At 43.3% G+C, this 27,993-nt stretch overlaps 1 protein-coding gene across 1 annotated transcript; it reads right to left on the bottom strand.

Annotated features, from left to right (window-relative positions):
- Positions 1 to 145: 145 nt before the first annotated feature.
- LOC306973906 (voltage-dependent calcium channel gamma-4 subunit-like) lies at positions 146 to 27,961 on the bottom strand. The gene is made up of 5 exons (XM_079570987.1): positions 27,759 to 27,961; positions 14,921 to 15,178; positions 9,195 to 9,278; positions 2,471 to 2,611; positions 146 to 1,114 (listed from the first exon to the last, which is right to left on the bottom strand). Exons 1-5 carry the CDS (start codon positions 27,787 to 27,789, stop codon positions 288 to 290), a joined length of 1,341 nt encoding a protein of 446 aa, XP_079427113.1. The 5' UTR covers positions 27,790 to 27,961; the 3' UTR covers positions 146 to 287.
- Between the last annotated feature and the right edge of the window lie 32 nt (positions 27,962 to 27,993).

Below are 27,993 nucleotides of genomic sequence, written 5' to 3'. Positions count from 1 at the left end.
CCGAGCACAGGTTCTCCAGTTTGGCTTTACCCAAATCTAAACAACAAATAAGCAACAAAAGAGGAACAAAAACGTGCCGGAAAAGTGACAAAACTGTGCCAAAAACACGGCGACATCGCAACAAAGAAGTCACCATCAGTTTTCCAGGTCTTAGCTTTCAAATGAGGCGTTACACTGTTGCTCTCCAGTTAAGAAGCTTTTAGATTTGGGTAAAGGCGAACTGGAGAAAATAGGCTTGGTTAGTATTATTTTCCCCGGCGACTGACCCGCTGTCCCGCCCCCTCCCCTCACACCGGCGTGGTCTTCCTGTTGAGCGTATCCGAGTTGCTGTCGCGGTCCCGTTTGGCGGTGAGGCGGTCCAGGGTGCCCATGTTGCCCCTGTCCCGCTCCATGGTCGCTGTGGAGACCGGGGGCTGCTGGGTCGTCCCGGAGGTGGCGGTGGACGTGTTGAGCGGCGCGGTGTTCTGGGCCGCCGCCGCCGCCGCCAGGTTGGACTTGGAGTGAGATGGCAACGTCCCGCTGTTCCCCGCCCCTCCTCCTCCTCCTCCGCCTCCGCCGCCTCCTCCGCCATCTTTGGGGAAGTAGTTGTGCAGCTGGTACAGCGTGGCCCGGTCCACCGTGCCGTAAAGCGGGGGCGCGCCCAGTTTGGAGTCCCGTCCCAGCGTGTACATGGAGATGTCGCCGCCGCTGCCCCCCGCGCTGGAGCTGTGGTGCGGGTTGGGCAGCGTGGCCACGGAGAACGGGGGCGCGGAGGGCGGCAGGTTGAAGGACTTGGAGGCTCCGATGGGGGAGTTTTCCTGGGAGCGCTGGGGGTCCGTGGAGCGGGAGCTGGAGCGGGAGCGTCGCCTGAAGCGGTAGCTGGGCAGGCGCAGCACGGCGTGGGTGGTGCTCTTGAACAGGTCGGTGCGGGATCGACAGCGCAGCTCCTTGTTCTTCTCGATGTAGATGTTCACGGCCAGGACGCCGACCATCTCGGCCAGGATGAAGGACAGGCCGCCGAAGTAGAAGGACCAGCCGTACGAGTAGTGCCACTTCTTGTCTTCGTCCTTTTTGGGGGAAATGTCGCTCAGAGCCGCGGAGATGTAGACGATCACGCCGATGATGTTGCTCAGACCTGTCAACACAAACAATGGATTACATGTAGAACACCTTCCCGAGCCACTTCACTCACTCCTCACATGGTGGAGGAACAGTGGCTCACGGTGCCCGAGTGGTTAGCGCTCTTGCCTTCGGGCGCGAACAGGGGTGTCAAACTCATTTTGGGTCACGGGCTGAAATTCAGCTCCCACGGCGGGTCGCGGGACGTATATAATACAGAAAATGCTTCCAATAAATGAATGATAATAAGCTGTGATTTGGTCAAAACCCCAACTTGATTGTATTGCACTTTACAAGCCTGTGTCACAAGTTCCTCAAAGTGCTACATAGTCATTATTCATTCACTCCACACTCGGTGGTGGTAAGCTGGTATTGAAGCCACAGCCGCCCTGGGGCAGACTGTCCATTTACCACGTGGCTTTATAATGTGTTGTTCATATCCTGAGCTCTTGTTATATCAGTGCCCTCTGCTGGACACGTGTGGAACTCTTTCCTTTTTTCAATTTAATGCCCCCTAGTGGCTAGAATGAGCATTCTGGTTGCCCTCCTGTGGCCCTTAATTTTGCACCTTTTCAAGACCCTAATGTCAAAATATGTAGCCTCGGTTTCGGTTTATTTTCGGTTTATTTCGGTTTGGTCATTTACAAATGATTCAAAACATTCAAAACATACAAGTCAAGCAATGAACACAATAAATGACCAGGCGCAGGCAGAAGCTAAAGCCTATTGTGCCTGCCCTTCACTTTTAAATCATAAATGCAGCACGTTAATGGTAATAACCATCCGTTCGCTGAATTAACACAGGTGGACCATTGTCCGCTCCAGAAGCATATTTAATTAATCCAAAAAACTCCACTCCAAAAAAGATCCTTAAAATAACGATACATTCATATTTTTTCTGCTTCTTTTTACAAAAATCTCCAGTGGCTTTCGGGTCCAGCACCGGAATGGGCTGGAGACTGGCCGGATCAGGTATGTTAGACACCCCTGGGCTGGAATGTCCCAGGTCCGATCCCCGCCTGGGGCCTGTGTGGAGTGTGCATGGTCTCCCTGTGTCTGTGTAGGTTTCCTCCGGGTACTCCGGTTTCCCCGACCTCCAAAAACATGCTGGTCAGGTTGGCCCACAGTGACGGCTCAGGACTAACCCAACACCTGATCTACGCACTTTCATTGTATAATTGTCTAATGAGACTAATAAAGTTCTGTATATTAGTTTTTGTATATTAATGAAGGTTCTTTGTATTTTCCTACATTTTTTTTTAGATAGACCAGTGCGGTTTGACTCACCTCAAGGACAAAGTGAGTCTACAAATAAAACTTAAATAACATGTTAAAATGATGATGCAATGATGAAGTAGAGTTGAAATCTGACCTGCCGCCACAAACAGGATCCCTCCTCCCAGGATGATGTTCCGTTTGCTCTTGTAGAACCCGCTGGAGGCGACGCAGACCCCTCCCAGCAGCAGCAGGATGGCGCTCAGGATGGGGAAGATACTGGAAGCTCGCACCACCCCTGAACACACAGGAAACGCGCAGAGTCAGCCGTGCACGAAGGACCGGGTTTTGCTGCTTCATGGTCGGTCGTGACACCATTGGAAGGTGTAAAGTTTTCAGCCTCGCAGGAGAAGTGCTATCGAGACTCGCGAGACTTAACACTTCGTACACTACATCCTGTAATACGCTGTCGGAAAGTGGGACAATGAACCGCAACTTTATTTTTAGTCCTGGAAAATGCAGCTCAAACCCTTTCCAACAGTCGGTTTGAGGAGTCAGTTCAAGGCTTTCGCTTTCTAATCAAGCAAAGGCACAAAGAGAAGATGATATTTCTAAAAAGATTTAAGATTAAGAGGAAAACATCAGAGGGGAGGTTCATGGTCGTCATAGTAGGAAGGGTTCTTATTGGACATGCACACAGGAAAGAAGTTAATTAAATGGTGAACTTAACAATTAAATTAAACCTCTTAAAGGTCCTATATCATGCAAAATCGACTTTTTGGAGCTTTTAACCATGTTGTTATGCTATTTCCTTATCAAAACCACCCCCAGAGTAGTTTTTGGCTTCATTCATGCAGTTCTCAGCAATCCTCCTGAATCCTGCTCCGCCCTCTCCTGGAAAACCACTGAGTTGTGACACTCTGACGTTTTTTACATCATAGTCAAACAGGAAGAGCCCGACGTCTGTATTGTAATCCCCAACGAACTGAAGTTGGAATTTCTCTCCAGGATTCTGCGACTATCAGCCAAAATAGTGTTTTTCTGTGACTGTCTCTGATGGATGTTTGGTGAATCTTCGCCAGAATCAAAGTGGATTAACTTTTATGACCAACACGAGCTCCATATTGTAAACACCTGATGAAGCGGCCAGGACAGAGCGGTGAGTCAATCAAAACGCGTGTTCGTGTGTGTGTTAGCGTGTGTGTTAGCGTGTGTGTGTTAGCGTGTGTGTTAGCGTGTGTGTGTTAGCGTGTGTGTTAGCGTGTGTGTTAGCGTGTGTGCCATTTGTAAAGTTGTGTTGCAAATGTCGTGTCTTCCGGATTTGCAAAATACAACCAGAAAATACTTATATTCCTCACAAAAAAATAGTACAATTTTTAGTTCTCTTTTTTTTAAATCCCTGAATTTTCCACAGATTTAATCCAATTTCCCCCCACCTTTTTCAATTTTTTTTCACCCCCACTGTAACCAATAGTGGTAGAGGTACAATGCATCATATAAATGCCTATAGTTTACTTTGGAATGGTAGCAGGATACAGATCCTTTACAAAACGCATTTCCTCCATTTCTGCTTTACCCAAATCTAAAAGCTTCTCGATAGGAGCTTACAGCCTATTGCTGGGTTGCAGGTGACATCATAGCGTTCTAAAGGCCAATACTATTGTATGGAGGAAAAATTATTTTGTTTTTCAGGAAATTTTGGTCTTGTACAGAGAGATCATGGACCCAGTGACTGATATTAATGATCATTTTTGTAATTCATACATTTTCTTTTGAGCTATGACTTGTGAAAGTGTAATGCTGTTAATAGGAAAAACTGGGTCCTGCCCCCCGTTGGGCCCGGTGACATCATCACATTCTAGAACCTGCAAGCCAGCAATAGGCCAGTGTAACCATTTGAAAGCTAAGACCAACAAAACTCGCATTGTTGCTGCACCGTCGTCACTCTTTTGTCATAGTTTTTTATGCTTTTTTTGCTGATTTTTATCAATTTTTTGTTGGCTTTCTTGTTTTTCCATCCTCAGATACGTCTTGCTTTTGTTGCCATTGTGACGCGTCTTTCATGAAGCTTTTAGATAATGAGTAATACCAAACCGGGGAAAATGTGCTCGGTCAAGATGGGGTTAGGGTGTAAAATGTTTCTGTCATTTCATATTGTTTATTTTATATTATTTATCATATAAAAAACAACAATTTCATGAGAAAATTCCCTATATTTTCAGTGCAGAAATAATGGATAAACCCAGGTTTAAATGTATGGTTTTATTTTGTTGATATTAGTAACAAGGATTTTTTCAGAGGGGATTTTGGATCTTGTTCAGTTTTTGAATAGGAGAGAGATGGAATGAACTTGTTTGTGGCGTATGAGTTAGTCATTTAACATTTAGCTTTGTTTTTTGCAGTTGAATGAATCAGGCTGGGAATGAGATATTAAAACATTCATGCTACTAAAGTGGAGATGTTGACCATATTTGGATTACAGCATCATATTGGTTGACTTCTGCAGCACATGTGCATACCAAGTTTGTCAATGTAAGTGAATACGTGTGGGGAAAAGGCCGTTGTGGCTCGATGTTAAGGCAGAAAACTAAATCTATGTTATCACCTGCAGCGGTCTCGCCTTTATTAGACTCTCATACTTCCAAAATATGACCAGAATAATGGGTGTTTATCCAATAATCACCACAGATACTGTTGCGTTATGAAGGCAGGTCCATCCGTATTGTTCCTCATGTAAGGATTGTGAAAGACTGACATTAAAGCTCACTATAGATGTAGAGAAAGAGAACATGAAAAGTTCGCTTTGCATATAATGCTTCTTTAAATCTTCCCATATGCCTCGGCCTCTGTGAAGAAGCCGCTGTGGGAATAATGAAATGCTGATGTGAAATGGTGAAGGTGACTTTTGGAACAGATAATGCTGTGATAAGTCTTTACATTGTCAGACAGAGGAGGATGAACCGACTGAACTGACGAGGGCCGGGTGCCGTTTTTTACTTTAACCATACTTGGTTTTCGATACCGATACCCGAACGATACTTTTTCCGATACCTGTACTATTTGAGAACCATAAAACATTGAGAGAACCATTTAATTTATTTTACATTCATATCACTTCCTCTAACGACAAATTCTTATTTTTTCCCTCATTTTCTTCCCCCTAAGTTTTCCTTTTTCCCCCATTTTTTTTTTCCAAATTTCCACCCCAATTTTTAGTTCTCTTTTTTTTAATCCCAGAATTTTTCTACAATTTAATTTAATTCTTCAGCATAGATATATTATAATAAAGATGAGCAGATCCCAGTCAGCCCCATTCATTGAAAAAGGTTCCCGAGTCCTGTGTGAACCTTAATGGCCGCTTTGTCTCCTCCTCCAGCCTGTTCCTTAAAAGGGCAAAAAGGCGGGATGCCCTGCACTCACAGGGCGGGCGGAGCCTCCACAGAGTCGATGTACTGAAAATGCTTCCATATTTCGGGCTGATAAACAAAAACCAGCGTGGTTCAAAATATTTCAACTCCCCCAGCGTTGTCACATGGGACATAGTGATTTTTAGAAAAAGTAAAAGTCTTTGGAGCCAGGCTTTTAAGCCGTCCTAGGGAGGTCTGAAGCCCCATTAGAATCAATGCTCCCAAGTATCTCTTGGAGTCGCCCCTGGCCACCAGGGGGCGGTATTACAGCAATGTCAGCTCCCGCCATCAGGTTAAGAAGTCTTTAGATTGTGGGTAAAGCTGAACTGCAGAAAATGTGCTTGTTTAAGGCAGGGGTCTTGTCTTTCACTTTGTTTTCTCTTTTAAATTTGGATGACCAGCAGCATCAAAACTTGAACATAAAGATTTTATATTTCTTTTCGGTGTCTGCTTTTGATACTTTTATTTTTTTGATACCGGTAGAACCTAAACCTTCTTTTTCGTTAACCAGCCCTGGCTCTGACTAAAAAAAGTATTCAAATTTGGATTCACAGACTTGAATGTATAATTGGAAGTTGGAAAAGTATATATTAAGAACAAATCCAGACCCATCACCGTGCTGCTAATGATGAAACCTGGAGAGAATAGCTTTACGTTATATTAAAAAAGTGCCCAAACAAAAGACAAAGTGTACTATGAGCTGGATCCCATAAAGTGCATTAAAGCTGGATGACACTTTGACTGGAGAGCGGAGCACATCACTGTTAACCCGCTCACCCACGGCCGGCGTCAGAAACACGGCTCTCGTTAAGCATCTTTTCACAAACTGCACACGCTTTAAAGCCCTCCACAGTGAAGGAGACGGGGCCGGAATCAGAGCGGCTGCAAAAATAGACGGCTTTATGTAATGCACCGAGGCAACGCTGAAGCGAGAGGTCGGGAAGAAACGCTACAGGAGGAATACAACCTGAGAAACGAGAAACGTGCGAGTCAATTCAGACGCTGCAGGTGGATCCTTTAAAACTTCTGATGTAGATTACTGACATGAATGAGAAAGGAGAAGAAGTATTTAAGGTTTTCTGTTATGTTTCCTAAAAAAAGTGAGGCATTTAAAGGTGCATTATGCAACTTTTTATGCGGCAAAACAGTTCATATTTGTGCGTGTTTGACCTTGTTGTAGCATGAGTGGACAACATGGCGCCTTTACTTTCCATCACAGTGGTCTCTGGGACGCTCCAGGATCAATTGTTTTGTAGGTTTTCTTGTGAGAGGTTCCGTCAGCAGTGAAAACCTTCCAAACGATTGATCCTGGAGCGTCCCAGAGACCACTGTGATGGAAAGTAAAGTTTGTCCACTCATACAGCCACTGGGTCACTACAAGGTGAAATACGCACAAATATCAACTTTTATTTCCACATTAAAAGTTGCATAAGGCACTACATAAAGCTGTACTAAGCAACTCATACCCCTAGAGGCCATAAGGTGTTTTTTTTACTCATGAATTGTCCGTGAGAGTAAATACTACGCTGACAGAAAAGACAAAGGGACAGAGGGATATTGTTCATCCAATTACACAATGGAGATTTTTTTTCACTCAAACTTGGCTGTAAATACTGTTTAAGTGGTGCTAGCCCGCAGTTAGCTTTACCCGTTAGCCTGTTAGCTTCTTTTTCGTGATTCCATTAGTGTGTATTGGTGACTCCGACCCGGCAGCAGCGAAGTTCCAATTGTGGTTTTCTGGCCAGAGACACCAGGGGGAGATGAAAGACCCCAATCATCCCATTAACACTTGTATTACCCCCAGAGGGACTACGGGAAGGATTTATTAAGGTAAACAAGTTACTTAGTTATTTACTGCTTTAACGCCTAACAATTGCCAAAATTGCCAATACTTGTAGGCCACAAAAACTAAATAATAAATAGAGCCAGGTTCAAATATGGTTTTATTTTGTTGATAAATTAGAAAGATTTGCTCAGAGAGGATTTAGGATCTTGCTTAGCTTTTGAATAAGATAGTTCTGGGGAAAAATCTGTAAAAATACACATTTTGCATCGTTTTTTTTTGGCGGTTCAAGGGTCAATAAATCAGGCAGGAATTAAAATATATTCAAGCAAACCTTCAAAATAATGTTTATCCAAAGATTGGAAAGGCTGGAGTCAGTGGGAGCTACTAATGTGGAGATGTTGCTGTAAGACAGGGGTTGGCAACGTCAGGCCCGGGGGGCCAAATCTGGCCCTCCAGCACAGAACCTCTGGCCCCCAAGATGATTTTGAGAAATGTTAATATGCAAATAAGATCAAATACCTGTTGAAGTATTCTTAAAATGCGAGAAGTAGTGTCAGTATTTTAATGTCCTGTCAGAACATCCTACTTGGTCATATATAATAATAAACAATAAACAGTGATTCTCTACTGGTGGGTCGGGACCCAAAAGTGGGTCACGGAACCATTTTCTGAAACTGAATGGAAGCACTAACTGTGTCTGTTATAATGAATGTTATTGGGTTGTTTTGATCATAATTTCAGTCTTAATGGGAAATCTGCTGCTTGTTGAAAATGTTATATTTTATATGATATATGACAAATTACAGTTTTATTTGGGTCCTCGGCTCGTCATCCGAGGGGAATGGTGGATCCCAAAGTCACCTGAGAACCACTGATGTAAAACATTGGCATTTGCAGAAAATAGTTCTTTACTTTAGGCTACAATGTTGAGGTCCGGCCCTTGGGTGTTTTGGCGATGATGAAAATCGGCCTCCATGACGCAAACTTACCGACCCCTGAGCATAAAGAAAACGGATTCTAAAGTTTTGTAGCGCCTGCACGTATATATGTGTATTCTATGACCACAGCTGTCTCCCAGAAAGGAAATGACCGTATTTGGTAGAGTATATCGTCTATCGATGTAACACCAGATCGTCACAGGTTTTAAAACTACAAGTTCCTCAAGCCGAGACCTCCTTTAGCCTCTTGTTCTTTCACTACTGCTGAAGCTAATGATTCTGCCCAAAATACTGTATCTGTATATTACTTTTTACTATATTTGTTGCTTGTCATCCCTGTCCCTTTAAGCACACTTTAAGTACTTTCAAGCCAACATCGCAAATCGGAATATTTTCTTTAGTTTGATAAAATAAAGGGAACAATAGATCACACACGGGGCGTTCGTGGTGTTTCCTTCAAACATGCAGGTGCTGTTGTATTTTGCGATGCATAAATGCCTTTGTGAGTATTATGTAAGAGCTTTCAGTGCTGTTTCGGTGATGGTGTATTTGTAATATCAGGCAGACAGCCAGGATCAGTGCGGCCCACGCTGTGTGACCAAGTCCTCTCAGACAGTCATCCAACAGAGACCGTATTTTCAACACTGGAGCCGGATCGGTGAGTACGTGCACGCAGCAACCGGCTGCGAACGCTGCAGAGGATCTCGCTTTACAACGCTCAAACGCTTGTGTTTGGTTAATGTGACTCACGGAGCAGGTACTCGGCCGCGTCCTGGTCGTAGTCGGCGTCGTCGGGGAAATGGTTGATCTGAGAACACACTCCGCGCTTCAGACCTGGACACACAGAGCGGAGAAGAAAATGGCTTTAATACGAGAGGTTCTTCTGCAAACGCCCTATTTTATGTAAAGAACAGTAAGAATAGAGGGTATGCAGATGATGTCACGCCATGACAAGCAAAATGTGTGATCCAGGGGTTGACGTACAAGAGTCAGAAGTTACAAATGAAAAAATTGAGATGACTCTGCACAGCCTGAGCTCCCAAAAAATGATCTTCTTGCTCGCACCACTAGATGTGACGTCTTTGGCAGCGCTGGCCCTTCATCAAAACATCATGGTACTCCCTACTATGTTTTATTTGTAGAGCACAATTCATACACAAGGCAATTCAAAGGGCTTCACAGTTGCATCAAATTACAAGAAAACAGATCAAATCAGTGAGACATCAACATAGAAATCAATTAATTATAGCAAAAGGCAGCAGTGCAGATAACATTCTTAAAGGGGGGTATTATGCAAAATCGACTTTTTCAAGCTTTACATCATGTTATTTTGTCATTCCCTCATTAAAAACATGCCTGAAGTGTTGCCTTGGCACATTCACATATTTTTGATGGCGGCCATTTTAGGGATAGGTTTGCCTGAGTCCTCCTAGGAACGCCCCCACCTCCTGGAGACGCCTCCGAGCTTTCGTCACCAGCCGAGTAACCAACCACTGCTCCTCATCTGAACCCCCTCCCCACTGATGCCACAGACAGCGGCTGGAGGGGGCGTGTCGGAAAGGGTCAGAGGTTCTTAAAGAGACAGAGGCCTATTTCAAGACATTCACTACAGCCATTTTGAGAGAGAATTTTTATACAAGGCAGTTATTCTAATTTACTGCATTTACAGACCAACAGAAGGTTTCGTCATCTTTGTAGTGTGATATAGACTGGTGCTATGTGACTGAAAAAAGCATAATACCCCCTCTTTAAAAGGAAAAAGAACTATTTTCAGCCGGATGTGCGTCAGATATACAGGTTCCGGCTCGGGGGGGAAACAATTAATTGCGTTAAAATTTTTGTAATGAATTAATCAAAATTAACGCGTTAAAGTCCCACCTCTAATTACAGCAAAAGGAAAGAGTGCAGAAAAAATTCTTCTTAGAGTGCAGAAAAAAGAAAAAGAACTGTTTTCAGCCTGGATTTGAATGTTGGCCTGTCTCACATCCTAATGAAAACTGAAAGGTTATGACATCACATGCATAACCTCTATAGCTGCGGATGCTGCACAGTGGAGTATTCAAGCAGTGGTGCAGCGGACGGGGCGTTTCTGTGGAGTTTTTCTGTGACATATTAATCTTATGGCCTCTCTATGAGCCAACAGCCCTGTATGTGCCGGTGTGATGCGCCATTTGAAAGCCAAAACCTTCTAGTTACTAAAACTATGTGTAAGATCTGTGTGAGTGAAACACAACTTCCATCACATTTGCCGTTCTGAACCCTTATCATAATAACCCTGGCCCCCCGCGATCAGGCAGGACGGCAAGTATCAGGTTTACAGCAGAATCCACCATCAAGTATTAAAACAATATTCACCACGGTTTGTAATGCACATAAAGTTGTCTATGTGTAACTGGGTGGAAATCATGACTAAACTAAAAAAGTATTACTACCTCACTGGTTAAAGTGACTAAATAAAGCCTTGCATTTATTGAACTGCCATAATTGCTCTGGTTCACCTTTTCTTCTACACATTAATAGCAACCTATTTTTGATTAATAAAAGCGCCCAGTAGTCGAGTCAAAGCGTTCAGTCTGAGAGGGAAAAAAAAGAGGAAATTGATTTTGGTGAGTCAGGATGAGTCACAGCTCAGATTATTACAGGTGTGAGCTGTGGGAGGATCAGAGCGTTCAAGTCTGTGTTTACAAAGATATGTTACATTTTCATGGCGTTCACATGGAGCATAAAGCCTCCCTTCCGTGTCGTGAGTTCGAGTCCGAGCTCCTTGGCTTTCACAAAATCTTCCAAATTTAGCTTTTTATTTTCCTTGACAGCGGAAACAGTGCGGAATACAGCGCTACTATTGCCAGGTTAGCCCCAGACACCTACTACAGTACAACTAATACTTATATAGCTGATGCTACAACGACTACTGCTACTGTTGTCAGGCAGATCATCAACAGTGTAGATGGATCAGTGAGAACATGCACACTGTAACCGGCTCTTAAAGCAGTACTAAGTAACGTGTTTACCTTAATAAATCCTTTTCGTAGTCCCTGTGGGGGTAATACAAGTGTTTATGGGATGATTGGAGGGTCTTTCATCTCCCCCTGGTGTCTCTGGACGGAAAACCATGTTTGCAACTTGACTGCCACCGGTCCGGAGAAAGCAATACACACTAATGGAATCACGAAGAAGAAGCTAACATGCTAACGGGCAAAGCTAACTGCGGGCTAACGTCACTTTAAACAGTATTTACAGCCAAGTTTGAGTGAAAAAAATAATATTTCCATTGTATAATTGGATGCACAGTAACCCTCTCTCCCTTCGCCTTTCCTGTCTGCGTAGTATTTACTTTCCAAGACAATTAATAAGTTAAAAAATCGTAACTTGCTACTACACCTGCAGTTGCGCTTATGGCCTCTAGGGGGAAGAGTTACTTAGTACTGCTTTAAAGTGGCTTACATTGTTATTTAGCCGGACCATTTCAATTGTATCCCTTTGTTTGTGCTACATGATCCTTTACACTGTTTTGAGAACCAGTTTTGTATAGTTTTCTGAATAAGTAATGAAGTAATGCAATGTTAATTTATTATTGCAAAACTGGTCATTTGCTTAATTAATTTATCAAGTAACTGCTAATTACTTTTTGTCATATCTTGACAGCTGAAAAGATCGCAAGGCAATAGGCCACCGTTTTTCCATACTGTAATATGTTCTTACTTTAGCTTAGACGAGTTGATGCGTCCCTGTCTGGTCTTTGTGTGTGCGCTCAGTCAACTGTTGTCAGCATTTAGCCTCTCCCAGCAAAAGGCATAGCTCCAAACTGCGGTGAAGTTAGAAGCAACCAAGCTGTTCCACCTGAAAGTAACACAAGCCTGGTAAAGACGGCGATTTTCTAGGCAGATAAGACGTGGAACAGCTTGGTTGCTTCTAACTTCACCCCAGTTTGGAGCTATACCTTTGACTGAGGGCACGCACAAAGACCGGACAGGTACGCATCAACTCGTCTAAGCTCAGGTAAGAACACATCTCAGTATGTAAAACAGTGGCTTGTTCCTTTGAAGCAGAACTAAGTAACTCATGCCCCTAGAGGCCATAAGCGCCACTGCAGGTGTCGTAGCATGTTGCGTTGTTTACTCATTAATTGTCCGTGAGAGTAAATACTACGCTGACAGAAAAGACATCCAGTTACACAATTGAGATAATTTTTCCACTCAAACTTGGCTGTAAATACTGTTCAAGTGGTGTTAGCCCACAGTTAGCTTTGCCCATTAGCCTGTTAGCTTCTTCTTTGTGATTCCATTAGTGTGTATTGCGCCTCCAACCCGTAGGCAGGAAAGTGGCAATTGTGGTTTTCTAGACAGAGACACCAGGGGGAGATGAAAGACCCTCCAATTATATCCCATTAACACTTATATTGCCCCCAGAGAGACTATGGGAAGTATTTATTAAGGTAAACAAGTTACTTAGTACTGCTTTAAGGACTCGTAAGGAGCAGTGGGCGACCGCAGTGCAGTGTGGAGCCAGGCTGATGGTCAGAAACACCTGGCTGGAGGATTCACCCCTAGTGCAGTAACCGGAGGAAACCTAAACAGACACGGGGAGAACATGCAAACTCCACACAGGAAGAACCGAACTCACGACCTTCTTGCTGGGAAGCATGAGCGCTTATTACTTATAAAATGTCAGAAATTTAGAAAAACAAATGGAAGCTACAGTCTGGGGGAAATACAGACATTATTTTGAGTTCATCTCCATCGAAGAATAATGGTTCTATGCACGCAAATGTCACGTGACTTCCAAGTCATTAGTAATCAATCATCTGGTCACTTTTGAAATGAAGTAATCAAAAAGTAACAAGATTACTCTTAGAAGGAGTAGTTGGATTATGTATATGGAGTAATCCCAACAACCTCAAACATGGCAAATTTGGTTAACATTCTCCAGTTTTTCTTAAATATCCACAAAGAATCATGTGAAAATCAAAGCCTTTTGTCAACATGAGCTGGTAATTTCTTTTGCATGCAACTAATTCAAAACTGTGGCTTTTAGGTCAACCTCGCTTTTTAATAATGCGAGGATTATGTGAATAATAGTAGCCTAAGTGAAATTGTCGTCATAATAAATCAATCAGTTGGAAACTGTCTGACCCAGTTGTCCTACATATTTAATGTAAAGCGTAATGAAGGCTGCCGTGCTTCCAGGTTCATGTGGGTTCACCGCTTTGGTTTCTGATGTGTTACTGTGTCACTGATATTGCGGCCCAGAGGAGCCCGGGCCTGTGAGTAACACAACACCTCTTTATGTCGGATGCGGTTTCTCTGATTCAAACGACCTCCAAAAGACCCACCGTAGGCCCGATAACAAGGCAGGGCTTTTGCTGTTTCTTTTCCCAAGTGAAACCGTTAGTGTCTTAGTTCTTTGTTCAAATTGGCGTTCTATGGCATAAGGTTAGCTTAACCGGTTAACCCATCTTTAACGGGATTTTGTGCAGGTTAATATCTAATCTCATTATTCGAGTAAAACCACAGATACTACAGGTCAAATATTATAACTCTGATAAAAGTCAAAGTTGTTCAGTCAGTGAAAGAGAAAGAATTTGCTGTAGACTATTAAGTATTCAAAGCAGAAAGTACAAAAGAGTGTTAAAAATTACGCCCAAATTGTTTATGGCGTCATACAGTCCTCTTGTGCTCACTCCTCCCCATTTACGTTAATAACAGGATTCGAGAGAGAATCTGAGTCTCCTCCTACAGAGCATGTTCCAAAAAGGACAAAAAGGCGGGAAACAGCAACAAGTCTCCACTGTGCTCCAGGCCAATCAAACACGCTAAAACACACTAAACCTTGTTAAAACATGCTGGTTTCACAAACTGTTCCCATCCCAAAGTTATCTCCACATGTGTAAAGTCCCGTTGCTTTGGGGCCCCCCAACAGTCAAGGGCCCCCACAAACTAATCCATTATCTATAAGCTTGTATCAAACGCTTGATATTCACAGTCGTATTATATTGACTTTGGTGCTGCAATTACACCATGTCTCCACCAACGCTTTCTGGCGCTGTTCATCCCCATCATCCTGCAGCATATATAAGTGAGTCATGGTTCCCTAATGTTAACTTATAATGAGCAGTGGACAGACTTTTTACTCATGGCTCCACCAGATCGTATTCATAATAGTGAAACCAGTTTATTGTAACAATCATCGTGACCCAAAGAACCTCCTCCTTCTGTTCAGAGGGAAACTTATGCAGAGAACTGCAGTATGGGAGTTGTCAGGTGACCAGCTCCTGCCCAAAAAGACGTCCACCGAGCGGCCACCAGAGGGCCCCCTGGAAATGCTGATATCCTTGCCCATTGGACCTAACAGGGACAAAAGTTCTACTTTGTTGTGAGTCAGTGACATTTAACACAGTGCCACCCATTCTGGAGTATGCGCAATATTAGGATTATCAGACTTCCCGCCCTCCCTCCCTCCCTCCCTCCCTCCCGTACCTTCGAGGCAGCAGATCCTCCACAGCCCCGAGTGCGTGAGGGCGCCCGGGTCCTTCTTGTCCTTGTTGCTGTTGGAGTCGTCCTGGGCCGAGGAGTTGGCCGTGCTGTTGCAGATGAAGGCGCGAGCGTAGAGCCAGTAGTCCGTCCCTATGGCGACGGTCATCAGGGCGAACGCGGCGAAGGCGCCCATGGTGGTCAGCAGCACCTGGATCCCGCGCTCACACCACACCATGGCCGGGCGGGGCAGGAAGCTCAGGTCTGCAGGCGGGACAGGGGTAAACGTGTGTGAGTCAACGGAGCTTACAGATGGGAAAGACTCATATTACTTTATATTTCTCATTTGGGCAGCTGGGTTTTTCAAACAGGACAGTTATTAGAGAAAAGAATGAAACAAGAAAAACATATTATTAGTAACAAACAAACAAAACCACTGGAGGAGTGGCTGCAGTAGATCCAGTTAAAACCATCAAACATCTCAGTCTATCAGGGACATCACTTCCTGGTATAGTTTAAGTAGCAGTTATCAATACAGCAATTATCAGTCCCACAATGATACTGAAACCACAGAAGTCAGTGAAATCCTCAGTGAAATCCTCAATAAAAAAAAGCCCTGCAATTTACTTGAAGCATAATGTTTACAAGCATTCTCACTGTATATACATCCTATTCTTAAGCATCCAGTATTTCTCTACACAAGTTACTGGTACTTATGAATTACTTTAACTTTCTTAGTAACAACTTCTCTTGCTCGAGCGGAGGTGCCAAATGTGGCCCTCTGACAAGCCCTCAGGCTTTTGTTGAACTGTCCCACATCTCCAGAGACAGTACTTTGTCACTGTAAGTTTTATAATTCTAAAGAATAAAACTCAAAAACGATCATGTTATTGTGAGACAGAGATGGTAATATGGCCTAAATAAGGGTGTGGAGAATGTTTCACCTTCACTCCGATCTTTAACCCAGGATGGTTCGATATGCGGCCCTCGATGGAGCACGTTTGGACACCACTGTGTTTGAGCCACATAAACCATCTCAGCTCTGAGGAGCTCAGGGAGAGGTCTCCTATGGTCCCAGAGTCAGGACTAAATATGCTGAGGTTGTGCTTCAATTTTCTGCAGCTAGAATATGAAACAGTATTCTAGAAGTATTCTGAAAGCTTTAAAGGAACAGGCCACCGTTATTCCATGCTGAGATATGTTCTTGCGCTCAGACGTGTATTCCCTCTGCACGTTTCCATCTTTCCCTTCTCACTCCCCGCTGTGAGCACAGGCACCAGAGAACACATCATGATGCAAAACTTTTGTCAGGATCTGAACTTTTGCAGGGAATGTACTATTTCTGTACAAGCGAGCCGTGCGTGAAGTCTCCTCGCGCGGCTCAGGGATCCCTCCATGCGTTGTATCATCGGTCGCATTGGCCACATGACTCTTCTTTCTCACAGCACATTATCAGCATCATCTCTGATAAGGCACAAATCCAGGCTGAAAACAGGTCTCTTCATGCCAGGTTTATGATACTGAAAGTTTTATAGATTTGATTTGCCAGTGAAGTATAATTTTATGTAGCTTCCAATACGTTCTTGTTTCTCAAAGCTCTTTTATTGACTTTAACCGGGGGCCTTGTCCATTAAAGAACCTCTGGAGAAGGGTGTTTATTTAGTGCCTTTCACACCTTCAGGGAGCCTAAAGGGGCCGACCAGCTCTCTCCCCATGATTCTGGCCCAAAACATGACTCCGCCCCTTACTTACTGACGTCACAGCCTTGTCGGGACATGGTGGCCATTCACCAACCATCCACTACTCCACCCATCTGACCATCCAGGGTTCAGTGAACAAGACTGTTTGAAAATGAATCTTCATGTATTTTTGAGCCACTGCAGCTGTTTCTGTTCATGAGCTTCAATGAAGAGTTTAGGGGAGGCCGGATAGAAGGTTTATGCACAACTTCACTCTCTTGGTGGTCCTACACCTTGATGTTCAGGACACTCCAGAGGCACCAGCAGCTTCAAATACCTGTATGTTGCTTTGTAGCAGCTGTTCTCTTAATCTGAAACCGTCCTCATTGTGCCTTTATCTGCACAAACCCGTGTGTGTCTGAATCAGCCACAAATCTCTTATCAGTTCGATGATCAAGCTTAATCTTTCATGAAATATCGAAGGTTTTCATACCTAGACCAAGACATTCAACTATTTCACGCTTTTCATCAGCAGAGAGATCCTTTTTCTTTCCCATATTGCTTGAAAGTGATGGTCTGCTTTATAATGTGGAACATCAGGGTTCAAAATGTGCAGGTAATGAATAAATTAAGCAGGGTTTTCATGTCACCTTTCTGAAAATTCCCTGCGAAACGTTGCATTGTGAAGATTGAAGCGCAGATATAGGAGAATGTATCTTTATCTCAAACTTAGCACTTTCCACATCCTGGTTTGGACCTACATTGTAAGATACTAATCCGTTCCAAAGCCCGAAGCCTGCGTTCCTCTGTCTTCATCCCCCCCACACACTGTGTAGGGAGTATATTTTCATCTTTATTTTAGCTCTCCTGTCCCTGCCAGGCCTCCGTAGTCTGTATGTGAGAGTTTCTGGTCTCTGTTTAATAAAAAACAGTTGGTGCCCGGAGCGGAGAGTTTTGGCAGCGGCAGGAGAACAAAACGCTTAGACCTCGAAGCATCAACAGGAACAGCCCGTATCTGAGCCACGGAGACAAACGGGCGAAAGAAACATTGTGGCTCTCAAACTTGTAACTTTCATTTTTTCAGTTAAACAAAAAGAAATGTGTCCTTGTTTTTTGACTGCAGTCCACAGCTGCAGCACCGGGTAAAGCCAAAGAACTCACGGCTTCTTTAAAAAAATATTTTCAGTCATTTTTTACATTAAAATTTGCTTCAAAATTCAGAGCCAGAGGAAACGCAGCGATAATCCTTCAAGAATGAGCACCTTGACTTCAAATGTACAGCAGGTGCAGGTTTGGAAAGGCTCTGAACATAGTTTCTATAGATTTAGTTGACAAATATTTCTTACTCAGAGAAGACGGACACTAAAACCAAAACATAGCATCTAGGAGGTATTATGCTTATTGCACAGATTTGGGAATAATGTCAAACACATCTTTATCACTATCCCACACTTCGCTGGTTCGAAAATGCAATATTGATCTAAGACATCTGAAAATAATTAAATATCTTCCTGATTTTCAAGCGATCTCCTTTTGTCCTAATTCACTTCGCCGTGCAGCTGTTTCAGTAAAGACAATAGACGGTGTGACTTTGAAGCCAATTGGCGAGGAACACGCTTCTCTTTGGTCCTCATGGTTGGGAGGTGACATTTCTGTACCGCCCACTGGTGGCCAGGTGCAACTCTATAAGACACTTTTTTAAACGGATTCCAATAGAGCTCAGCAGCCCCACCTTCTCCCGGTCATGTGTCTGGATTCAGCGTAAAATATCCCATTGATTTCGATATTTTTGAAAAATGTAAATATTAAGAGTTAAACAGCACGGCGCCTGTTGATCAGCTCTGTGCCAACTCATGGACATAAAACACACAAGATTAAATTAAAGATTTGTCTAAAACGTTATAGACTAAAAAGTGTAAAATAATGATGTCGTACTTTCAAGTTTTGAGTGTTTTCTTTCTTGTAAAGTACAATGGTCGGTAGTTCACACATGGCTGATAAGACGCCGTCATGTTCATAATATTTGAATTTTTCCAAAAATCGGTGCTAAAAATAAATGAGATTTTACGCCGGATCCAGGCGTGGGTGGGCGAAAGTGGGTGAGACTGCTGACTTTTTTTTTTTCTAAAAATTGCTATGCCCCATGTGATGTTTTAACCATATTGGTTTTTGTTCTGCAGAATTAAAACGTAGAAGCCTGATGCTTTGATTGACAGGCCCTGCAGCTCTGTGGAGGCTTGTCGCTGCTCAGCCCGAGTTTCCCGCCTTTTTGTCCTTTTATGGAACATGCTCTTGTTGCCAGCCCATTTTCCACACAAAGTATTGAAGCGCTTTCTTTTTTATTACTATCGGCCGGGCTAGTAGGCCCGGCCGATAGTAGGCCCGGCCGATATTCTGAGATTGTGAGTGATTACAAAGAAATGTCCAACCCGTCACACAGTTCAGCTGTAGACCAGTGGTTCCCAACCCATTCCAAAAACTATGGCCACTACAAATGAGTAAAAGAATGAAGGCAAAAAAAATTCAAACAAACAGCAATTGGAGTGTTTGATGCACCCGCAGTCCTTTCTTATAAACTACGACAATATTTTCGCTAAACTCGGGGAACAGGATTCAAGAGACAGTGGAATAATTATGGATAAATATTAGGGGTTCAGCTCTAACGGTTCGGTTCACGGTGCAGGACCCGTGGTTTGGTGCATCACGGTAGTGTACAATCAAACAAATAATGAGTAGGTTTTGAACTGAAATAGCCTAATGATCGTTATTAGACAGTATTTATAACCTTACAATGAAATTGGCAATGCGTTCAAAGCTGCTTTAGAATAAAATGTACCTCTGGGCTCACAATACGTGAAAGCAAAATAGAAAACAAATGGTACAGCAGCAAAGGAAAAAAAGAAAGAAAAAAAACTACACAGTGCAGGCCATGCGCTCGTTAAGTTGTAGTTTCATTTTCGCTTTTACTCACACGGAGGATAAATCAGTCGGAGCAGCGCGTTTGATTAGAGGCTCGTGTTGGAGCAGGTTTTGGGCACGCACGCACACACATACACACACGCCCACACACGCACACATCGCCCTGTTTGGATGCGCGCGCACACATATATACACACACGCACGAACACACACACACGCGCGCACACACACATCGCCCTGTTTGGATGCGCGCACATGCACGGCAGTCAGATCTCGTGCACTCGCGTTTTTGTGACAGCGGGTTGTCCTCGGACAGCAGCAACACCAACCACGCACACACTCAGTACTGTCGGCAGGCTTCCTGGTGTTCCCAAACGGTCTCCCATCCCAGTTCTAACCAGGCACTTCCCTGCTTAGCTTCAAAGTCGGTATGGGAAATAAACATGGCGGCGTCCAGGCGGCGGCCATTGAGATAGCGTTTTCTATAATAGATTGTTGGGACATGGTTCACTGTAAATAACAGTATTTATTAATCTTTTTTGCTAATGTTAAACACTGCCTTTTTATGATAATTGATTAAACCGGAAGCGTTCATCACGTGACCGTGCTAACGCTAGCTTAAAAAAGCTAGGCCCACAGCCTCAGAGCAGAAGCTGTGGCGCAGTAGTGGGCCGTGGCCTAAGCCTTTTTACACCTGGGACGTGTAAGTGTTGTTTTATCTGTTGTTTACCCATTTTAACTTAATCCTCAATATGCTTAAACCTACCTTTTTATTGTTCACAGGGGACCTATGTTTACCTTTTTTTTGTAATCTTTGAGCTCAAATTAAACTGTGAAATGACATCTGATTGTCCCTGGTTATTCCGAGGAGGCCACACTCTGTAGGAGGAGATTGTAGTACTCTCCCTTTAATGTGTATTCAGTACTAATTTGCAGTATTTGCCAGTGTTTTTCATTGAGTAGCAAATTCACTCCCTCCTGGACCCGCCACCTTAACGTTGTGGAGGGGTTTGAGCACCAGAATGATCCTGGGAGCTCTGTTATATTTAGGCATTTACCTCTTCCCATAACGTTAGTGTCCGTCCAGAGAGGAGAGAGGAGTTAATCAGAAAGGAAAGTGTTTCATAAACAGGGCTGAAACGATTAATCGACGACTTATCGATCTTTGAAAGAGTCGACAACTATTTTAGTAATCGATTAATCGTTTTCTGGCTCACACAGACTAAAATGGAGCAAAAATGACCAAAAAAATGTAGTATTTTTGATGAAAACCTACTTTGATTTTATATTTAGGGTCTGTAGTATTTTGTACAATGTAAATTTCATTAATAGAGCCTTCAAAAAGCATTTCCCTTGACTTTACTCCATCAGCACTTCCTTAAACAGCGCAACTTAAAGGGACTATAAGGAGTTTAAAAATTTTAAAACAAAGTATTTTCCTCCCCCTACATGTTCCAGCCATGTCCTAATGTGTAGAATGAGCTCAGACCTGTTCACCACAACTGCCTCTAAAATCCTGTACGGTCACTCAAAAATGTGTCACTTCGGCCCGAATTGCCGTCATGCACGAGCTTAATATAGACGGTGCAGTTACACATATGGCCTGAGGTGGCAGTAGTGAGTATAAAATGGTGAACTTGCTTCCAGCCCCTTTAAGCTATAATGTGATAAAAAAAAAAAGATTTTTTTTTTTTTTACAACACCATTCACAGCCAAGCGATTAATCGATTAATCGTAAAAATGATCGATAGATTAATCGATTACAAAATAATCGTTAGTTGCAGCCCTATTCATAAAACACTAATTATCTCCGGATCTAGAAGAAAATCAGCCTCTGTTTAGATTAGGATTTCTCAGGAACCGAGGCACGTAGAATTAAACTGTTTTCACCTACGGAGAGCTTAGATTCTTGTCTTTCAAATGAGCATAGCATGTGTCCATATAAATGCTGTGGTGCTACAAATATTTTGAGAAATGGTTTGGATTGTTGGCACTCAACAGCTAAATCCCAGAAAACAGCGTAGCACTCAATGTGTTAAAATCTAATATTTCCCCTAGCCCCCCCCTCCAATTATCAGCCAATTTATTCCCGATTTTATCCATATCTTTGCCCCATTTTCTTTCCCATTACACAACTTTTCCTTATTTTTGCCGCTATGTCGCCCAATTTCCCCCATTTTTCCCCCCAAATTATTCCCCATTTTTAAAAACGAATATTTCCCCTATTCACGATTGATAAAAACGCTACGCACATGGAGCTGTCTCTTCGCAAACGTCTGTGAACACAATGTACCACAAAGAAGCGAAGAGAAAACAGGGGAAATTGGTCATTCATTCTTTGTCTGTGTTTGATATTCGGAAAAAACAGTCTCTCTTCCTCTGCCTCCTGTATCATTATGTTTGCATTATCCCGCGCGTCACCACCCCTCTCCTAGGTCGTACTGGGATTGGGGGGGGTCAGAGTTTCGTCGATCCGTGTTATTTTCAGATCCGCGTTGCCACGGAAACCCCTGTGATGTGAATGATCTGAACCGGGTTTTTTGAAAGGGAGGGGTCCGCGCCGTAGTTTACATTAACCTCCCGTATCTGCGTGTCACCAAATCGGCTTTATTTCCTTATCGGGGAGGCCGAGGGGTGAAATCCAGCCCACGCCTGTTCCCTGCGCGCCTCGTTTGCGTTCTCCTGCTGCCAAACACATGAAGGGGGGGGGGGGGGGGGGGATGTTCCTATTTTTATATTGCGAGGGAACAAACGTGGAATTTAGCTGCAGGTTCTTGTGACATTTCAACGATCTGAAGAGTCTGAATAGTTTTGGACTAGTTAAAACAACACTGAAGGCTTTACTACAAACTTGTATTGTGTGTAGAGTTGTAGATCGTGCCCCATTACAGCGACAAATGAGTGCCAAGTCTGCATTGTTATGGAGAGACAGACGCAGGTGAGCGCAGCAAGGACGAGGCCGGACAGATTCAACAAAGCGGCGACAAAATGACTTGCAATATGTGTCTTAGTGCGAACAATGCGGTCACAAAACATCCAGGGCGGGCTGTGAAGAGGTGAATCAGAAGTCCTTCGCTCCCTGAATGAACAAGGGGCTTGTACCTTTCGACTGTGACTTTTAGCGCGGATGTTTTGGCTCGCATACCAATGTGACGCACAACGGAGGCCCCTTTTCATGTGGGAACCACAGACTTGAACGGTCAAACTCCTGCCTGTTTTGCATCCATCCTTTTGCTCAAGTAACAGTGCGTCAGTGCTTTTGCCGGGAGCGTGAGGGTGTCGCTTAGTAAAAAAAGGGGTCTGCTGGGACGTGTGCTATCAACAGCGCTGACGAGTGCTTTGCTGCTTCCCCTTCGCTCTCATCTTCTTAACCTTGCACTGTACCTAATTTTTTGAGGTATAGGGCATCCCAATTCTTGACAGGGATGAGTTTATGAGCCCGTTTCACAGTCTTCATGGTCACTTTTCGGGGTCACTCACAATAATGCTGAAAACTATTTGCCTCTCAGTTCTTGAAAAAAAAGAAAAGAAGTGCATACAGTGTCCTTTCACAAATGTGTTCTGGAAATTCACTTAAGGAGAGGGGGAAAAAAACAACTATTTCATTCCACTACCTATAAAAATATCAGGTACAGGGTCTTTAAAGGGGCTAGATGCAAGTTTGTCATTTTATACTCACTACTGCCACCTCAGGTCTTATGTGTAACTGCAGCTTCAATATTAAGCTCGTGCATGACGGAGCTTCGGACCCGAATTAACACCTGAGTGACAGTGCAGGATTGTAGATGCAGATGTGGTGAACAGGTCTGAGCTCATTCTACACATTAGGACATGGCTGGAACATGTAGGGAGAGGAAAATGCATAATTTGAACATTTTTAAGCTCTGTATAGTCCCTTTAACATCAGCCTTGTGCATCTTATTAAACGCTTGTAGGACAATCTACAAACTATTTCTCCCACAGTGAGTTAAACACTGTCCAGCTCCCGAATATATATACTAACCTGTTGCCTGCCGTCCCCTCTGATCGGGGGTTAGGTTTAGGGTTAGGTTTAGTTAACAACGTCAAATATAATGTAAGTTGTCTTTCACTCACACAGATCTCATATATTTTTAGAAACTAGAAGGTCTTGGCTTTCAAATGAGGCATCACACTGGCATATAGGTTGTAAACTCTCCAGTCAGTATACTTGGAGATTTGGATATAAATAATTGTTAACCCTAAGGTGGAATTTAGCAGGTTAAAGAGTGCGGGGAAAACTCCACAGTAGCGTAACTTATTCCAGTCTGGTTCTGTCTGTAGGAGGTAAAGTTTGGGGAGGGGCCACTGCTGTGAATAACTTGGACATGGGAGTCTGTCCAGCCATTTACTGCCCCAGGTAAGAAGCTGAAGCTGCGTATAGAAACACAAGATCAGGCCCCTTGTATTTTCTGTAACACTCAGAGGATTCCAGTCTGATGATGATGATGATGGTGATCAAACATAAAAACTTGCTCAGTTGACATTGTGTTCAACATTCCTTTCCCTGGATGAAGAAATAAGCGACTCTGCACTGTGCGTCACTGCCACCACCAAATGCATTTAAAGGCACTATACCCAATTGTTAACCCTTTTAGTCAAAATGTGACAAAACAGGTATATTTATCGTCATGTCCGCCCTTCAGAGTCAACATGTGATGAAAAAAGGTAAATCCCTTTTAGTCACATATTGACTATTTGGGTTGACGATACACAACATCACAATGTCAAACTTCAGGCCTCAGGGTTACTTTTTTCAGAAACTACTACTTTTACACCAAACTTATGGGGTAAAAATATCCCTACAAATACAAACCAAAAAATCAGGTACTGTAGGTCCTTTGAAATGGATATATCATAAATATGGGGTTTAAAAACATTATTTTGTTTGCCTCAGCAATAATAATTAACAAGTTACATTTTCTAATTTGAAAAGACAGTGGCTCTAAAACACAGGGGCCAGGCTGCCTGGAGCTCCCCCTGTAGGCAGTAGTGGAAACGACTTAGTTCAAGAAGAGGAAGATCTTTATTTATACAGTGCCTTTCACAGACATAGTCACAAAGCGCTTTACATGAGACAATTGTACATCCACTACATACTCGGTGGTGGAAAGATACGTTTGTAGCTTCAGTTTCCCCTGGGGGACACAGAAACTGTCCCTCTGACCACCATCATTCACTCACACACATCAGTCATCCTGGCCTATTGTACATGTTTTTTTGTGGTAGGGGAAACCTGCACGGGGAGAACATGCAAACTCTACACAGTCCAGGTGGGAATTGACCCTGGACCTTCTAGCTGTGAAGCAAGAGCACTAACCGCTGCGCCACCGTGCCGCCCAAACAAACAGTTTCAGTTTCATCCAACAAGCTTTGAGCAGAACTTCCAAGAACCCTCCCTGTGGTGGATTATGGGCTTTAAAAAAGTGGAGGACAGTTTAGCCTTTTTCCTATGACGCAACCCAGGAAGTTAGTGCGCTTCAGCAGTAGAAGAACTAACCAGGAAAAGCGAACAAAACTACAGAATTTCAACTGCTCAAATAATAATAAACTAAACTAACTGAGGATTCTTCAAAACTCTGAAAGAAGTGCAGGTCTGTTTTTGACTGAAGAACATGTTTAGTAACATAGTTTACAGCTTTAAAGGGGGCCTATTATGCAAAATCGACTTTTTCAAGCTTTACATCATGTTATTAAGTCATTCCCTCATTAAAACCATGCCTGAAGTGTTGCCGTGGCACATTCACGTATTTTCGAGTAATCTGTAAAAACTCTGATGGCGGCCATTTTAGGGATAAAACGCCTGATTCCTTCAGGAAACGCCCTCGACCTCCAGGATACGCCTCCGACCTTTCGTCACCAGCCGAGTATCCAACCACTGCTCCTCAGCAGAACCCCCTCCCCGCAGTATCCAGCCCTAAGATGTAAACAGAGTCATCATGGAGGTTTAGCTTCATGTGTTGTGAACCGGAGCCACAGCAGACTTTTACAAAGACACACATCAGTGTTTCTGTTACCGAAACACCCAGGATTAAAACCGGTGACAAGAACGCTTATTTCAGTGTCTGGTTCTGCGCTGGGCCTTGATGATGCACAGAGCCTCCGGAGAAAGCTAATGCTAAGCTAAACCTCGAGTCATCACGTGAAAACGAGAAATATGCACACATAAAGTCAATAAAACCACCACACACATAAAGAACCGTTTAACAATGATCACACACGGAGCCTGGCTTGTTGATTTGGAAGTTTATTGCTCACATTTCATTTACAATGGGTCATAGCCGAGTGGTTTTCTCCCGGAGCTAACAAGCTAGCCGCGATAAGCTAACGGGAAAATTCACTGAATACAAGCATATTATGCATTGAAAACGTCACTAAAACAGGCAACTGCTTGAAGCAGCCTTTATGATGATCACACACGGAGCCTGGCTTGTTGATTTCGTAGTTTATTGCTCACATTTCATCTACAGTGAGTCGTAGCCGAGTGGTTTCTCCCGGAGCTAAGGCACTATTAGCCGCGACAAGCTAACAACCTTCACCTTCACAACATTCATTGAAAACAGGCAGCATATTATGCACAAATAACGTCAATAAAGCAGCAACTACTCGAAGCAGCCTTTATGATGATCACACAATGAGCCTGGCTTTACACATTTGTGGTTTATTACAGACTTTTCATCAACAATGAGCTGTAGTCGATTATAACAAGCTAACGGGTAACCTCGAAAAAACATTGTCCACCTGCACAGATAATGTCCGTCTTTGAATGGTATGGGCTCCTGCAGATCCTGGTGTCGTCCATGGGGGTATAGTTAGAGATCCATAGGGCATGGCAGATGCAAAGAGAAGCCTCCAAACAGCAGTTATTTTTCAGGCAAGAGCCCCTTCCAAGCGTCCGGTGTGGAAGGTTCGTCTCCAAATAATATCCTGTGTGGCCATTGTTCACAAAGTGATAGACAGTAGGTCCTTTCCAACAATAAAAATTAAAATGCACCGATCGTAGTTTCAATACTGTACGCAGACAACGAGCGCAGTGTTGTTGTGATGCCACAGACAGCGGGTGGAGGGGGCGTGTCGGAAAGGGTCAGAGGTTCTTAAAGAGACAGAGGCCTATTTCAAGTCATTTGCTAACGCCATTTTGAAAGAGCAATTTTATACAAGGCAGTTATTCTAATTTACTGCATTGACAGACCAACAGAAGGTTTCGTCATCATTGTAGTGTGATATAGACTGGTGCTATGTGGCTGAAAAAAGCATAATACCCCCTCTTTAAAAAGTTAAACAACTGCAGCTTCAAAGATGTGTGTCCATCAAAACTGCATTTTTGATTAGTAAAGCTTGTTGCCCAACAACATAGTCACTTATGCATTAACTCAACATAAAAGCTCCCATTTATAACTATTATCCCCATATTATACAAGCTTCTAATGCAAAGGTAACATTAATGACATCCACACTGCAAAAAGTAAATATCAAGCATTGGCTTAAATGACTTGAATTGAGGAAATGTATCTTGTTTTGAGCGGTTTTCACTCATTTAGACACTTTTCCTAATCGGACCAAGTTTATTTTGCTTGTTTGAGGACATTTCAGACCAGTTCTGAGGTAAATCTGGTAGGGTAAAAATTGCCAATGAGATAAGACCAATTTTCTTACACCATTGGCAAAGAAAATGACCTGAAATAAGGCCGAAATGTATCGAAACGAGTCAGAAACATCTCAGAACAAGTGAAATAATCTAGGACAAATGCCCAACAACATCTGAATTTTGGATTATTATGCTCAAATTTTTACTTTTGAATATGTAAAGTCAGTGAATTGTTAAAGAAAATAAAATGGCCATATTTGATTACAATGTCTAAATAATGAACAAAATCAGGAACAAAACAAACATGGAGCTAAATTTGGAACACATTTTTTTTAGTCAAATTGAACATTTTGCACATTTTAGATCAGATAAAGGACCTCGATGATTTCCCACTAAATGATCTCCTTTCACGATATGAATGTATGGATTATGTATCACCTAATGCAGCGATAAATCGATAACTTGGCGATGCAAAGCGGCGAGACATCCGCGCAAACAAACAAGCCCTGACACCTCCAGCTTCTCTCTGGGGGGGGATAGCAACAGCTGCGTGCACTTCTTCAAACATCAAAGTCACAAACTGCACAGAACAAAACGCCGCAAAACAGTTTGAATCCGAAAAGCGTGTTGTCATGTTTACCTGGGGGGACGTTCCTGCTTTTCGAATCCATCTTCTGTGTTTGTTCTGCGCCCTGTTGGACGTCGCTCCTCCATGCACCGCTGCTCCTTCCTCTGAAGTCTCCTCGCCTCGCTCCCTCGCTCGCTTCCTTTACGACCGCTCCTTGTGGCAAGTGTTTGGTCTCCTCCTCCTCCTCTTTTTTTCCTCCTTCCTTCTCCCTCCTTTTTTTTTTTTTTAGATTGTCATGGCGGGCTTC

The sequence above is a fragment of the Gobius niger genome, assembly GCF_951799975.1.
Source record: "Gobius niger genome assembly, chromosome: 14".
In the NCBI taxonomy this organism is placed as follows: domain Eukaryota; kingdom Metazoa; phylum Chordata; class Actinopteri; order Gobiiformes; family Gobiidae; genus Gobius; species Gobius niger.
This window is presented reverse-complemented; position numbering and strand designations above follow the sequence as displayed.